Here is a 15528-nt window from a genome sequence, read left to right on the forward strand (position 1 = left end):
ATTTCCCATGAAGTGATGGGACCAGATGCCATGATCTTCGTCTTCTGAATGTTGAGCTTTAAGCCAACTTTTTCACTTTCCTCTTTCACTTTCATCAAGAGGCTTCTTAGTTCCTCTTCACTTTCTGCCATAATGGTGGTGTCATCTGCATATCTGAGGTTATTGATATTTCTCCCAGCAATCTTGATTCCAGCTTGTTCTTCTTCCAGCCCAGCGTTTCTCATGATGTACTCTGCATCAGAAGTTAAATAAGCAGGGTGACAATATATAGCCTTGACGAACTCCTTTTCCTATTTGGAACCAGTCTGTTGTTCCATGTCCAGTTCTAACTGTTGCTTCCTGACCTGCATACAAATTTCTCAAGAGGCAGGTCAGGTGGTCTGGTATTCTCATCTCTTGAAGAATTTTCCACAGTTTATTATGATCCACACAGTCAAAGGTTTTGGCATAGTCAATAAAGCAGAAATAGATGTTTTTCTGGAACTCTCTTACTTTTTCCATGATCCAGCGGATGTTGGCAATTTGATCTCTGGTTCCTCTGCCTTTTCTAAAACCAGCTTGAACATCTGGAAGTTCATGGTTCACGTATTGCTGAAGCCTGGCTTGGAGAATTTTGAGCATTACTTTACAAGTGTGTGAGATGAGTGCAATTGTGCAGTAGTTTGAGCATTCTTTGGCATTGCCTTTCTTTAGGATTGGAATGAAAACTGACCTTTTCCAGTGCTGTGGCCACTGCTGAGTTTTCCAAATTTGCTGGCATGTTGAGTGCAGCACTTTCACAGCATCATCTTTCAGGATTTGAAATAGCTCCACTGGAATTCCATCACCTCCATTAGCTTTGTTTGTAATGATGCTTTCTAAGGCCCACCTGACTTCACATTCCAGGATGTCTGGCTCTAGGTGAGCGATCACACCTTTGTGATTATCTGGGTCATGAAGATCTTTTTTGTACAGTTTTTCTGTGTATTCCTGTCACCTCTTCTTAATATCTTCTGCTTCTATTAGGTCCATACCATTTCTGTCCTTTATCGAGCCCATCTTTGCTTGAAATGTTCCCTTGGTATCTCTAATTTACTTGAAGAGATCTCTAGTCTTTCCCATTCTGTTGTTTTCCTCTGTTTCTTTGCATTGATCGCTAAGGAAGCCTTTCTTATCTCTTCTTGCTATTTTTTGGAATGTTCTTTGTACAACCATTACTACTATCTAATTCCAGAAATTTTTCACCACCTTAAGAGAAACCTTGTGCCCATTAGGAGCCATTCCTATTCCCTCCTCTTCCCACCCTCTGGCAACTACCATCTAATCTCTATCTCTGTGGATTTGTCTGTTATGGACAGTTCATATAATATGTGGCCTTTTGTCTTTGACTTCTGTTATTTAGCATAATTTTTACAAGGTTCATTTGTGTTTAGCATGCATGTATCAGTACTTCATTTCCTATTTATGACTGAATAGTACTCCTTTTGTTTATATTCATCAGTTTACTGACATTTGGGTTGTCTCCACTTTATGGTTATTATGAATAATGTTGCTATTAACATTCATATATAAGGTTTTCAAGGATGTATATTTTCAGATCTCTTGTGTATAAGTCTAGGAGTGGAATTTTTGGATCATGTAGTAACTCAATATTTAGCTTTTGGAGGAATTGCCAAAGTATTTCCCAAAGTGACCTCAGCATTTTACATCTCCACGAGTAATGAATGAGTTTCGCTTTCTTCACATCCTTACCCACCCTTTTAATTGTCTGTTTTATTTTAAACATCCTAAAGAGTGTGGAATTGTATCTCACTGTAGTTCTGATTTGCATTTCTCTAATGACTAAAGATGTTCAGCATCTTTTTATCTGTTTACTTGGCCTTTTGTTTATCTTCTTTGGAGGTATGCCTATTCAAATCCTTTATCCATTTTTAATATAGTTATTTGTCTTTTTATTGTTGACTTTAAGGGTTTTTTGTGTTCATTTCAAATTAAGTGTTTATATGATATGAAGCAAGGGTCTAACTTCATTCTTTTGTATGTGGATTCTCAGTTGTCCCAGAACCATTTATTAAAAGGACTATTCTTTCATCATTGAATTACTTGGCACCCATGTCCAAGTCAGTTGACCAAGAATGTAAGGATTTATGTCTAGTCTTTCAATTCTATTCCATTGAGCTATATGTCTATTCTTATGCCCATATCACAATCTCAGTTGTTGTTGTTTTGTAGTAAGTTTATGGATATTATTGGAGAAAGCAATGGCACCCCACTCCAGTACTCTTGCCTGGAAAATCCCATGGATGGAGGAGCCTGGTGGGCTGCAGTCCTTGGGGTCGCTAAGAGTCGGATACGACTGAGCGACTTCCTTTCACTTTTCACTTTCATGTATTGGAGAAGGAAATGGCAACCCACTCCAGTACTCTTGCCTGGAGAATCCCAGGGACGAGGGAGCCTGGTGGGCTGCCATCTATGGGGTTACACAGAGGTGGACACAACTGAAGCGACTTAGTAGTAGTAGTAGTATGGATATTATGAATAACACTACTATGAAGATTCAAGTACAAATTTTGTAGTAAGTTTTGAAATCCATTAAGTGTAACATCTCCAACTTTATTATTCTTTTTCAAGATTGCTTTGGCTATTCCGGGTCCCTTACATTTTCCTATGAATTTTAATATAAACTTTTTCTTTCCAGTTTCTGGAAAGAAAAAAAAAAAGGAAACAGCTGGGATTTTGATAGGATTACAGTGAATCTATATTTCAATTGTGAAATATTGACATCTTAACAGTATTAAGCCTTTCAATTTGTAAAATCCATAAATATCTCTTATTTATTTATGTCTTAATTTCTTTCAACCATGTTTTATAGTACCAGTTTTGTACTTATTTTGGTAGATTTATTTTCAAGTATTTTGTGGTTTTTTATGTTATTACAAATGGAAGTATTTTCTTAATTTCCTTTTCTTTCTGTCCATGCCTGTGCATAGAAAGACAAATTATTTTTTGAGTATGTTCACTTTGCATCCTGCAACCTTTCTAAACTTGCTTATTAGCTCTAATTTGTGTGTGTTTGTGTATTTATGGGTTTTTTTTTTTTTTTTTTTTTTGCCACACACAAGTTTTCTTAGCACTTTCAAGTTCTCAGTCTTTCCCTTTATTACATTTAGATTGACTCTGAGAAGAATCTCCCTTTATCTAGGATATTGAAGAATTCACTTCTTTTTTGGCTGTGCTGGGTCTTCACTGCACTGAGAGGGCTTTTCCAGTTGTGGCGCATGGGCTTCTCACTGCAGTGCAGGTTTCTGACGTTGCGGCACACAGGTTTCTCTAGTTATGGAGCACAGGCTTTAGATTGCACGGGCTCAGTAGTTGCCGTGCTTAGTTGTCCTGCAGAATGCGGGTTCTTATTCCCTGATGAGGGATTTAACCCACAGCCCCTGCATTGAATGGCAGATGCTTAACCACTGGATAACCAGGGTAGTCCCCACTTATTTTTATAATACTTGTAAAGTTTGATGGGTGACTTTTATTGTTGTTTATTCTTGAGGTTAATAAAGATTAGTGAGTGTTGAAATAAATACTTGCCTTTGATCATTAAAAAGATAGCTTTATGAAGTCAAGGTAGCATTTGGATTTGAATTGACAGGTGAATAGATAAGTTGTGGTACATATATACAATGGAGTATTACTCATCCATAAAAAGGAATGAATGTGAGTCAGTTGAACTGAGGTGGATGAACCTAGAGCCTGTTATACAGAGTGAATTAAGTCAGAAAGAGAAAAACAAATGTCATATATTATTGTACTTGTACGGAGAAGGCAATGGCAACCCACTCTAGTGCTCTTGCCTGGCAAATCCCATGGATGGAGGAGCCTGGTAGGCTATAGTCCATGGGGTTATGAAGAGTCGGACACTACTGAGCGACTTCACTTTCCCTTTTCATTTTCATGCATTGGAGAAGGAAATGGCAACCCACTCCAGTGTTCTTGCCTGGAGAATCCCAGGGACGGCAGAGCCTGGTGGGCTGCCATCTACGGGGTCGCAAAGAGTCGGACACAACTGAAGCGACTTTAGCCGCAGCAGCAGCATGGAATCTAGAAAAAGGTATTGATGAACCTATTTGCAGGACAATAGAGATGCAGATGTAGAGAACAGACTTGTGGGCACAGCAGGGGAAGGAGAGGGTGGGACAAATTGAGAGAGTAGCGCTGACATATTCATACTACCACCTGCAAAGCAGAGACTAGTGGGAAGTTGCCTTACAACACAGGGAGCCAAGCCCAGTGCTCCTGATGACCTAGAGGGGTGGGGTGGTGGTTGGGCTGGGAGGGACACTCAAGAAGGAGGTGATATATGTATACACACACACACACACACACTCACACACACTTATGGCTGATTTGTGCTGTTGTATGGCAGAAACCAACACAACAGTGTAAAGCAATTATCCTCCAATTAAAAATAATAATGAAAAGATGGCATTGAATTTGAAATCAGAAAACCAGTCACTGGGTTGGAGTCTGACACTGCTGTTTACCAGTTGTTTGATAATACAAGTCCTTTAGTCTTTAAAAAAAAAAAAACAAACTATGAAAGACCCTATCCACTTCACAGAAGAGCTCAAAGATTCACAATGGAAAGTGCTTTGTGAACCATTTGGCATATTGCCAGTATGAGTTCCTTTTATTTATTAATAGTAATTGCTAAACGTTTATCAAGACTCCCCTTTTCTTTAGCGACTTTACCTAAAATACAGAAAGGTACAGTGTGGCCACAGCTTTCCAAGGGAGCCCATGCCTAAAAGCCATTTATTAATTACACACAAAGAAAGGGGGTTTTGTTATTTCCCCTCTTATTTTTTCACTCTTCATTCCTTTGGAATTAGAGAAACACCCAGGGAGAAAAGACCTTTTATTTTCTGTAGAATGTAGAAAAGTTACAAAGTATTTTAGAACCTAGCCCATTAAAATGGAGAAGCATAAAGCCAGCCCCACAGAGCCATCACAGAGGGCCTGATGAAAGGGCTGTCATCGGCCGGCAGGTCCTCTGCAGCAGGGTTCTGTGAGGAAACCAAGCAAGCATGACTGCTTCCAAAGCTCTTCAAGGCAGATCTTGGCACTAGAACCTTGTTTTCCTATCCAGGAGAAAAATTACAGAATTTCTTTTATGTGAGCAAGAACATGGCTGTGGGTGTGTGCTTTCAAGGGGTATAAATTAACACCACACTGGCTTGGACAACTTTTTCACATCTCTGACACTAAAATGGTATATCTCTCTTGTCAGTTTTCAGGGCAGCTCTGACACTCAGTAATCCCCAAATTTAGAGAACTGTCATTTGCAAAGTATGATGAAATAATTTATCAGTTTCTCTACCAACGACAGAAAGTCTGGGTTCAGGTTCCTGCTCTGGGTGAGTTATTGGCCTCGGTCAGGCCTTGCTGGTGGCTGATAGGTGCTCACTCGTGGCCCCTGGTTGCTGCTGCTGCTGCTGCTGCTAAGTCACTTCAGTCGTGTCCAACTCTGTGCGACCCCATGGACGGCAGCCCACCAGGCTCCCCCGTCCCTGGGATTCTCTAGGCAAGAACACTGGAGTGGGTTGCCATTTCCTTCTCCAATGCATGAAAGTGAAAAGTGAAAGTGAAGTCCCTCAGTCGTGTCCGACTCCTAGCAACCCCACGGACTGCAGCCTACCAGGCTCCTCAGTCCATGGGATTTTCCAGGCAAGAGTACTGGAGTGGGGTGCCATTGCCTTCTCCGCATGGCCCCTGGTAGGTGCAAACTATTTAGTAAATGGCAGCACTTCTTACTGGCTCTTGTTAATTGTGGTATATTTGCTATAAAGTGAAATTAATTTATTAGAAATGATCAGAGTACTATTTTTAATTTTCAAAATCTCTAACAACATTAGCCTATTTTTTTAAAAATTAGAGAAGTGTGCACGCATGCTCAGTTGTGTCTGACCCTTTGTGACCCCATGGACTGTAGCCCTCCAGGCTCCTCTGTCCATGGGATTCTCCAGGTAAGGATACTGGAGTGGGTTGGCATTTCCTCCTCCAGGAGATCATCCTGATTCAGTGACCAAATCTCAGTCTCTTGAGTCTCCTGCACTGGCAAGCGGACTCTTTACTACTGCGTCACCCGGGAAGCCACAAAATTAGAAAAGTGGCAGAATGCAATTATGATTTCAGACATTATAAACCTTTTCTAAGAATGACATAAATGCAGGTGCCTTACTGCTGCTTTTGAAAAAACAGCTATTTTTAATTAAAATGATAATGCTTTAAAAAAAAAAAAAAGCCATACAGAAAAATACAGAGAAATGAGCTACAAACCGTCTCAGCCTGCCCCATCCCAGAAGTAGCCGCTTGTTGAGCATTTTTCCTCTGCCTGTGCACAGATGGGTGTAGACTGAGAGACAGAGAAAGGGAGAAAAATGATTGATAAATGTGACAGCATGAAAATGAAAAACTTCTCTGTGACAACATACCATAAAGTTGAGAAATAAATGTCAATGAAGGGAAAATATAGAAAGAGTTCTTATAAAATCCAAATGAAAAAAACAACTCGATAGAAATATGGACAAAAGACAGAGACATTTTACTGAAGAGGGAATACAAATGGCTGATAACCATCCAAAAATAATCCCCAGCCTCACTTGTTGTTAAAGAAATGCAACTTAACCAAGGAGATGCCAAGGAAGTTTGGTGACACTGCATGATGGCAGGGGTGGGGGAAGCAGACATACTTGGGCACTGCCGGGAGGACTGGGTATTGACACCATTTGCAGGGAAAGCAATTGATATTCCCTCTCCAGTTTTATAATACCCTGAACCTTTGACCCAGTGATTTCCCTTCTATAAACTTACTAACAGACAGATGCACACAAGTTTACAAAGAAACAGGGTCAGTGACAATAGTGAAAAATTAGAAATGCCCTTAAAATCCATTAGTAGGAAATTGATTATGAAGCTACAATCTGTCCATGGGATGGGATACTATAGAGCCACTAAACAGAATGAGATGGATGTCTTGTGTTCTGACATTAAAGGTGTCCAAAGTGTATTCTTAATTTAAAAAGGTCAGATGTGAACCAGATTGTCCTTTCAGTCAACAACCAATTAAACACTACAATGTGCTGGACACAGTGTTAGGTCTGGGACTATGATGGAAGGTTCAGTTTCCAGAGGTTTTGCGCTCAAGAAGCAGCCTAGTGAGTGAGACAGGCCTTAGTGAAGAATCACACAGGTGAATGGAAACATACCGACGTGAAGGCGCCACAAGGAGAGGTACCAGATGCTGCGAGAGCTCCGTGCGGCAGCCTGACCCAATGTGGGATCTGATAATGAGACACCCCAAAGGATGAGGAGAGGAGCCACCGTGGTTAGAGCCCCGAGTGGGAGGCCCAAGAGGAAGCTGAGCCGAGAGGGGGGCGGGACTAGGCTCTGATCGTGTGTGTGTGTGTGTGTGTGTGTGTGTGTGTGTGTGTGTGTACATCAGAATTTCTGAAAAGATACCTGGGAAACTGTTGGTAGTGAGTAAGCTATTAAAAATCAGACTGGAAATGGGGAGAAGGGAGGGTGAGGCTTATAGACACGAAGGAAAGGACATTTAAATTTGTAATTGTTTAGTCTTTCCTACCACTTAGGATTTCTTAAAAATTATATGTAGGTACTACTTAAAAATCTAGTTAAGTTTTAAGAAGACACACACAACCAAAAGAAAAAAAACTAAGGCCCCAACATGTCTATTTTGGTGCTAACTCTTACAGCGAGTAGGGCCTGTTCTTCCCAGCCTTTTGGAGGAGCTAAAATTGACAACTGGAAAGCTGCCACAGAGCCTTTCTCTGACTATTAAAAGAAACTGGCTCAGTCCGGGGCTCTCAGAAATCAGTTTTTGAATGCCCTCTGCACCCGGTCACTCCTTGCATCTACTTTCCTGCAGGGATTCCCAGCTCCATGTCTTTTTTTTAGCCAAAGCCCTCCAGCGGCCTCCATACATACCCTGTGGTGTGTGTGGCCATGGAAGACCTCCCTACTGGGCAGAGACGGGAGAGGAAAGGAAGTGGCACCCTTGGACTGCGACATGACCCTGTCTTGCACAAGGATACGGATGAAGCAGGGGATGGCCAGCTCTGGCAGAGCAGAGAGAGAAAGCTATGCACTTTCACAGCTGGTCAGTTACAAAAGCAGCAGCAAGCTCACACTTCATGGTGACAAGCGGACTTGAGCTTCTGCTGAATTAAGGTGCAAACCTGAATCAAAACATAAACGGAGACACTTGATAGAAGGCACTGCAACGTCTGCTCCGTCCACTGTCCACTGCCTGACCCCGCCAGGTGTCCCTCTTCAATTACCGCTCAGAATTCCGTATCTGGCAGTTCACCCTCCCGCCAGTCAGTCTATTCAGTTCTGGGCTGAGTCTACTCTTCCTTAGCAACTCTTCTCTGGCTCTTCATAGTTCTTCATTATGTTGACTTGAAAATTACCTTTCTGTGACTTCTGCCCTCTTGATGACCAGGTGTTAGATGAACAAAACGTGCAATTTGAAATCCCAGGCCTTAGTTTGAACCCCTGTTCTGTCATCAGCCAACTCTGTGACCTTCAGACAGTTGTTTATTCTCCTCAAGACTTCATTTTCCCATCCTTAAATTAGGCGGTCAGCATCACTCTCACTGGTCATTTTGAGATTAAGTGGAGCCAGTGTACCTCGGTATTAGCTCCCTCAGGCCCTCCCTGTCCCAGCCCTCAGCTGCACTGAGAGATCCTGGCAATTACTGTTTTCCTCTCTGTGGGAGTTCTCATCTCCAGGGTAAAGAGATCCAGTTTGAGTCCACAAACATACTTTGAGCTACTCGAGTGCTCTTCACTTTGCTGTGGGAGAGATTTCCCTCTGAGTCATGGATTCCCTGAATTATTATCAAAAGGAGAAAAGAAGAAATCTCTCTCCCTCCTCCACAAGAATTGGAGTTCCACACTCAGAATGAACCCGGTGTTTTAAATTGAATATTCGTATGATGGGGTCTGCCTGCATAAACAGAAACATCCTTTTTACTAGTCATCAAGTTTTCTCTTCAAAAACTATCACACATTTTCCAAATCCGCGGGGACAGGGCCAGTTAGATAAGAGTCTGCCAGCCCTGGCTCTGGCTGTGTCTATTGACAGCTGATTGGCGCTGAGGAACCAGTGGTTTCCCCAGAAACACGCAGGAGGACCGCAGTGCAACAGCTGCTCTGTACCTTGCCAGGGCTTGAGGCGATTGGTCTCGTGAATGAGTTTTTTCAATTAATGACCTTGCTCCATATGGGACATTAAAGATGTTTTTGTTTTTAACCCAGGACGACATGCTAGAAGCTGAAAAGATTTAAGAATATTAAATATTCCTCCTCAGCCTCAAGATAACAGTTGATAAACACATAACCATAAGAGATCAAAAACATCAAAGGATAGGAGGAGAGGTGCAAGCCCCGGGGTGCTTAATAAAATACGAGAAAGACAGAGCATAGTCAAGCCACAAATCCCCAGCAGGGCCAGTACCTGGCAGTCTGTATAAAGCCAGAGTGGCAAGCAGGAGTCCTGTAACTCTGTTCACTCTAACATTTGTCCTAACATGCTCCAGATGTATTTAACAGGGGTACTTATATTATCTTAGCAAACAAAGTATTGCTCCAGAATTATGAACAGTGGCTTAGTTTGGAAAGATTGGGTGATCTAATCACAAGCTCTGTCAACTTCCTCTGTGCTCGCTCCCTCAGGAGGCCTCCTGCCTGGTGTGGTACTGTGCTTATCAAACTGTGTCACCCCAACATTCATGCTCCAAGGAGGGTCTTTTGGGGGCGGCTGGATGGAAGCAACTGGGTGGGCTTGCAGACCCTCTCCACCTGCTTCAGTGAGAACAGCTCCACTCTTACCTGCCTTGTATATTACAAAACCATGGACGATTCTGTCTGGACTAAAAGGCATTCTTTTGCTTTAAAATCAGAAACTTGAAAAGCAGCGGCATCATGATGTTTGAATCCTTTTGTAAGTTGCTTTTCTACTCAATGATGTGTTTTTGAAATATAACCACGTTATAACCACATAGATAGAGTTCAATCATTGTATGAATAAACCACATAACATTCATTCCCCTGCTGATGGGTATTTAGATGGGTTCCCCATTCGTCACCATCTCAAAATATTTCTTCAGTGGAGTTGAGGGCATTTTCCATATAGACACTGATGGACGGTGCCCTCTAAGCTAGACCAGAAGGGAAGGGACAGTGGGTGGATAGTGAGATGTGGAGAGTGGACAGAAGATGAGAAGCCGCATAGATGTGATAAAGTCAGGATGCCCCAACAGTCAAACAGGTTCTGTGAACTGTGGGATCCAGAGGTAGCGCAGATCATGGGGGACTGGGTGGCCGAGGATGGGGAGGAGAATGAGCCTGTCAAAGCCCCAGAGGCCGAGGTGTTAGCTGGGTCATTCACTGGGTGTTTTAGTTTGCTCTGTCAGCTCCACCCTGAACCCCTCTCTGTGCCCACTAAGCACCGTGTCTGTGGGCCGCCTTGCCCTCTGCCTGGGGGTCACGCAGCCTTGACCTTGGAAGAAGAGAGCACAGGGCAGTGAGCTTCATCCCTCTACCGAAGGCCACGGCTCCCTCCCCAATAACTCATCATTCCAGTCCCAGCAGACGCTCCCTCCCGTGCTTTCCCTCTGATGGTAAAACAGCCTGTTTGGGGTCCTCTAGTCTCTTCCTTAGGTTTCCTCCGTGCAAAGGGTCATTCTATTGACTTCTTTCCTTTATTCGTCTGTTAAACCGAACTATCCCTTTCTTGCCCAATAGCTGCAGACCAGTCTTATGGAGATCCTTGAAAATGATGACGGGAGGAAGGGTGGAGAGGAAGGTAGTGAGCCAGAACCCTGGTGAGGGGCAGTGTCTGAGTTTAGGTCAAATCAAACTGGCCCACATTTTTGTTGTTCATCTGTAAGTGCACTTAAAACCAAAAGCTCTATCTAATTTTTGTGTGAATTCCTAGTGTTTGAGTAATATGTGGCATGCAGAAAGCATTTTATAATTAAGATAAACTGAACTGAATAGCACTGAATTAAATTAAGCTGAATTGTTCTGAATAAATGAGATACTAATGTGGCACATTTTAAACTCATGGGTTCCCTTCTCCACTTCCCTCACCCCCTAATCCAGCATATGGCTTTTAGAAGCTTCATGAACATCAAATAACAAATTAGATCAGACACTGAGTTTCCAAAGTAAATAGTGAATACTAGATGTTCACTTATGTTAGCGTCTTATACAGAAAAACATTGAAGTTATGAAGATTTTGTGATGCATTCAGACCCTGTTAAGATTTCAGGATCCTCTTTCTTAATACTGTGAATATTTTTACTCATGGAAAACTTTGCATCCTATTTCCAAGACAAAAAGCAACTTAGCTCTTAGAACATGTTAATTATTCATTTGAAAGTAATTTTGATAGACTCACATCTTTTGCATTGACTTGAATTATAATACCGAGTAGAAACAAAAGATGAAATCTTTTTTAATTCGAATTTGAGCTTTGGTCAATCTAAAATATTGTGTGTAAAAGGTCTTTGTGACAATAAGAGTTAAATCTCTTCTGGCATCAGAAGGTGCTCTCCTCACCCTCTGGATCATAGAGATCATAAACACGGGGAAAAGACAAAGTAAACATGATCTATTAATATTTGCATTGCGGGCAGGGCAAGCTTTTTCTCTTGTTTATTTTTTTTTTATTTCCTGAGCACTGAACATTTGATTCCTCACTCTGTCCCTGTAGCTCCAGTTTGAAAAGCATTTCTAGTCAGAACTTCAGGCCAACTTGAAGATAATGACTAATTATGGTTTGCCAAAATCACACTTTCAGTTTATTTATATCCTGTAATTTAAGAAGTCATTTTAAAACAAAAGCTATTGTTAGTATTTACAAATATGAAATGCTGATTCTCCTAACACAGCAATAAAAGTTATTACTGAGAATCTTGATTTGGAGTAGCCTCGTCATAAGAAGTCTAGATCTAGTAACTCAGTAGGTTTAACATATGACAAATGAGATGACAGTCTAGAGTCTACCCTGATTATCATCTCAGAAATGCATTTAGCTGGTAGTCAGAGGAGCAAGTCTCTCTGGCTTTGCTTTCTCACTGCTGTCTCTGCACTAGAAGACTCTAGTGCTGTGGCTTTATGTAATCTAAGATTTAGGTTGTACTTTAATGCTCTTTCATTTGTGACATCAATTTGAATATTTTTGACAATTTGTGTTATCCTCATTTTGTAGATGAAAAAATTGAGGTTGCTGAGGGGGTAATTTGCCCAGGGTATTTCACAGCTAATAAAGCCTGGAGATGAGACTCAGGCCTTGACGCTGGGCCTTCACATTCTCTGTCTCCACCCTGTCATGAACGCGGACATCCCTCCTGCCTGGTACACGCTGCCCTGAGCACCCTGATTCCTCCAGCTTCCAGGAGCTAGGACTGATTCATGTGATTATTCATGCCTGTTTGTTTGCTTAATGTCTTTTTTATTTGAAGGGATGCATTTTGCATTTTATTTGAAAGGATTTTATTACTTTATGCTCATAATATCATGTGTGCGAGTGTGCTAAGTCACTTCAGTCGTGTCCGATTCTTTGCAACCCCATGGACTGTAGCCCTCCAGGTTCCTCGGTCCATGGGATTCTCCAGGCAGGAATACTGGAGTGGGCTGCCATGCCCTCCTCCAGGGGATCTTCCCAACCCAGGAGTTGAACCCGCGTCTCTTATGTCTCCTGCATTGGCAGGCGGGTTCTTTACCACTCACGCCACCTGACAGCCCCATCATATCATCAAGTGGTTCTTTTCTATTCGAGAATTTTTAAATGGGCTTCGTTTTCAAGGAACTGAGCTGTTTACTGTGCTTGGGCAATTCCCATGGGCCGGTTTGCTGAGGATGTAGTCAAATGGGCTTGGCAGACCAAGCACGGGGATGGGGTCAGGGTTTCAGTGGGTGAGGTTGCTGACACTGGGGGTAAGTCCCCCTCTCTGGACTGGCCAGTGGGTAGGGGGCTGTGCTTGCCCACTTCTGCAGCACTGGCACTTTTTAATTCATCTCCTTCCTTCTGGAAACCCTCCTCCTTCTACCAATAATGCACTCATGGGAAAATAGACTTTTAAATGATTTACTTAGAAATAAGTCCTGGCCACAGCATCAAGCCGTCTGGACTCAGCGTCCAGGGCCTGGTACATTCTCTCTCCACCGCATGATGCTTTTAAAACATAACTCTCCCCAGAGTTGATTGTGCTTCCACATAAATTATATTGTTTAGGTTGCTGGAAGTTTCCTTGGCTTTCTGCTTATCACTGCAAGAACAGTTTGTTCCCTGCCGCCGCTGCCAAGCATGTAAGCAAACATGTTTCTTCTTTTCGTGATGACAGGCGCATCTCATCGTCCTGAGAGGAAGCCCCTCTCGAGAGGAGGCAGCCACGTCTGCACACTCCGTCGCCTGTGCCGCCATAGCTTCCGGGAGGCCTGAGCACCACGGTGAGAGCAAGAGTGAGCCTTCCATGGGGGCAGAGTGGCCAGCTCCCTGCCTGGCCCTTGCGCCCTCGGGGTTGTGGGCTCGCTGCCTTTGGCATGGGTGAACAGGCAGAGGGAGCTATGATAGTTGCCTCAGAGAGCCTTCTCGGTTAGGTCCAGCAGAGCCCTTTGGTTTCTAGCCCTTTTCAGCCTTCTTCTAGACTTGTATTCTCAAACACAGCAAACCCAAATGTAGCTATCAGAGCCTCAGAGAGTTCATGCTGGGCTTACAGGGAAGCCTCCTGGGCTTTCAAAGGTGATCTATTTTTAAAGATTGTTGTGGAGCTACTGTGGCAACAGATCTGGCCTGTTGAAACGCCAGCCTTCAGGCTCTCCCAGGGCTGAGCTTTCAATCAGGATAAACTTACACGTCTTCAGGATTCCAAAAGGAAGTTGCCACTTATGAGTCATATAGTTTTTCTTAGCCCCACATAATAGGTAGAACAGTGAGCTTGGGAGTTTTTTAGTCTTTCATCCCAGCTCCGAGCATACAGTATGCCTCTATTCATGGAGAACATGCCATCCTAATGACTTTTTCTTGCTGTTGGCCAGAATATTCAGAAATAGAGTATGATTCATAAAGAAGACCTGAGGTGTATTCCAAGATGTCAGATAAAAATACCTATCCATTATTGGAAAACAAGGTCCAGTGTGTCATCAAGCTGGAAGTCAACATTTGGAAGGCTTGAGGTTGAGGTTCTGGGAGCAGGCGCTGGGCTCACATGAGAAGGCTGGTTGGGGGCAAGACGAAGGGGGCGCCTTGGGAGCAGACTGGTCTGCAGAGGTCCTTGGGACAGGCAGGGGCTCCTGTTCTGGGAGGAGCTGGGGAAGGGGGTCTGTCTGTCCATCCCCCTTAATGGTCCCTCATTCTGGTCTCCGGGAGCTTTGTGCACCTTTTCAGAGCCGGAGGATAGGGAAGGCAGACGCCCTTTCTCATTCTAGCTCCCTAGAGCACTCCACACCTCAACCAACTTCCAAACCTGCAGAAAGCCAACATTTTCTCCAACCTGTTGGTGGCTAACATTCCTTTAACAGGTAAGAGAACCTCCCATGCCACAAGTATTAATAGGATACTTAAAACACCAACAGGATGGAAACCCCTAGATTAGCAGGAGTCCCAAACCCACATGTCCATGGGGACCAGGCAAGCAACCCGAGTGAAGCAGATGGCCCTTAGAAACCAGCAGCAGCACACTTAGGATTGGCAGCTGACCCTCGGCTGTAATCTGAGAGATGCAATAGGGGTGGGGAGGGCTGTGGCAAGCTGGAGAAGCCCGTCCCCCGTCCACATTGAGCAACGGCTGTTCCGCTCTGGCCCACCACTGCCATGTGGAAGGCAGGCTCGTATCGGCAGGTCTGCCTTTTCAAGAGAAGGCAGAAATCTGAAGTTTTATGTGAAATCAATGCATAGTTGATGGTAACTAAGTCAAATATGTTTCAGGCTCTGGGGGAGGCAAACAAGTGTGGAGGGCTAGATCCCTAACTTCTGACTTGGGAGCATGAGATGCATTTTTTTCTAAGTTTTCCAGTCTAAATATGGCGTTGATATAGCCTCCCCTGTAAATTGAGAATGCTACTAATACCTACTAGATACAGATAATTAGATCTGTGAAAATTTAATGACCTCACTTAGTAATAGTATGTATGTAGTACATAATTGTGGTAGTAATAATATGTATGCATGTAGTTTGTAGTGTCACGGTTCTAACCGAGTTAACAAAGGTAACTTACCACGGCTCTGTGAGGTTGATACAAGTCCCCAGGTCTCAGATGGAGAAACTGAGGCGTGGAGGCTTAGGTAATTTCCCAAGAGCCACAGCCAGGGGATGGTAGACTTGAACCCCGCCTCTTGACCTCCCTGCGGTATAACAAGGACCGGCACCACACATGCCTTTTCCGTCCTTCCCCCCGCCCCCACTTACACCTGCCAAAGAGTGTGTGGCTCTGGGGAGGGAGAGGACGCTAGAAGAGTGA

At 43.3% G+C, this 15528-nt stretch overlaps 1 protein-coding gene across 10 annotated transcripts in view; it reads left to right on the forward strand.

The window, feature by feature from the left end:
- TTC23 (tetratricopeptide repeat domain 23) overlaps window positions 1-15528 on the forward strand; it is a 160352-nt gene that overhangs the window by 111904 nt on the left and 32920 nt on the right. For all 10 annotated transcript variants that reach the window (XM_010816890.4, XM_024981831.2, XM_059879081.1 and 7 more), the window contains 1 exon segment: window positions 13413-13518. In XM_010816890.4, the coding sequence (XP_010815192.1) occupies window positions 13413-13518 (106 nt within the window).

Source organism: Bos taurus, chromosome 21 (genome assembly GCF_002263795.3).
Source record: "Bos taurus isolate L1 Dominette 01449 registration number 42190680 breed Hereford chromosome 21, ARS-UCD2.0, whole genome shotgun sequence".
NCBI classification, from domain to species: domain Eukaryota; kingdom Metazoa; phylum Chordata; class Mammalia; order Artiodactyla; family Bovidae; genus Bos; species Bos taurus.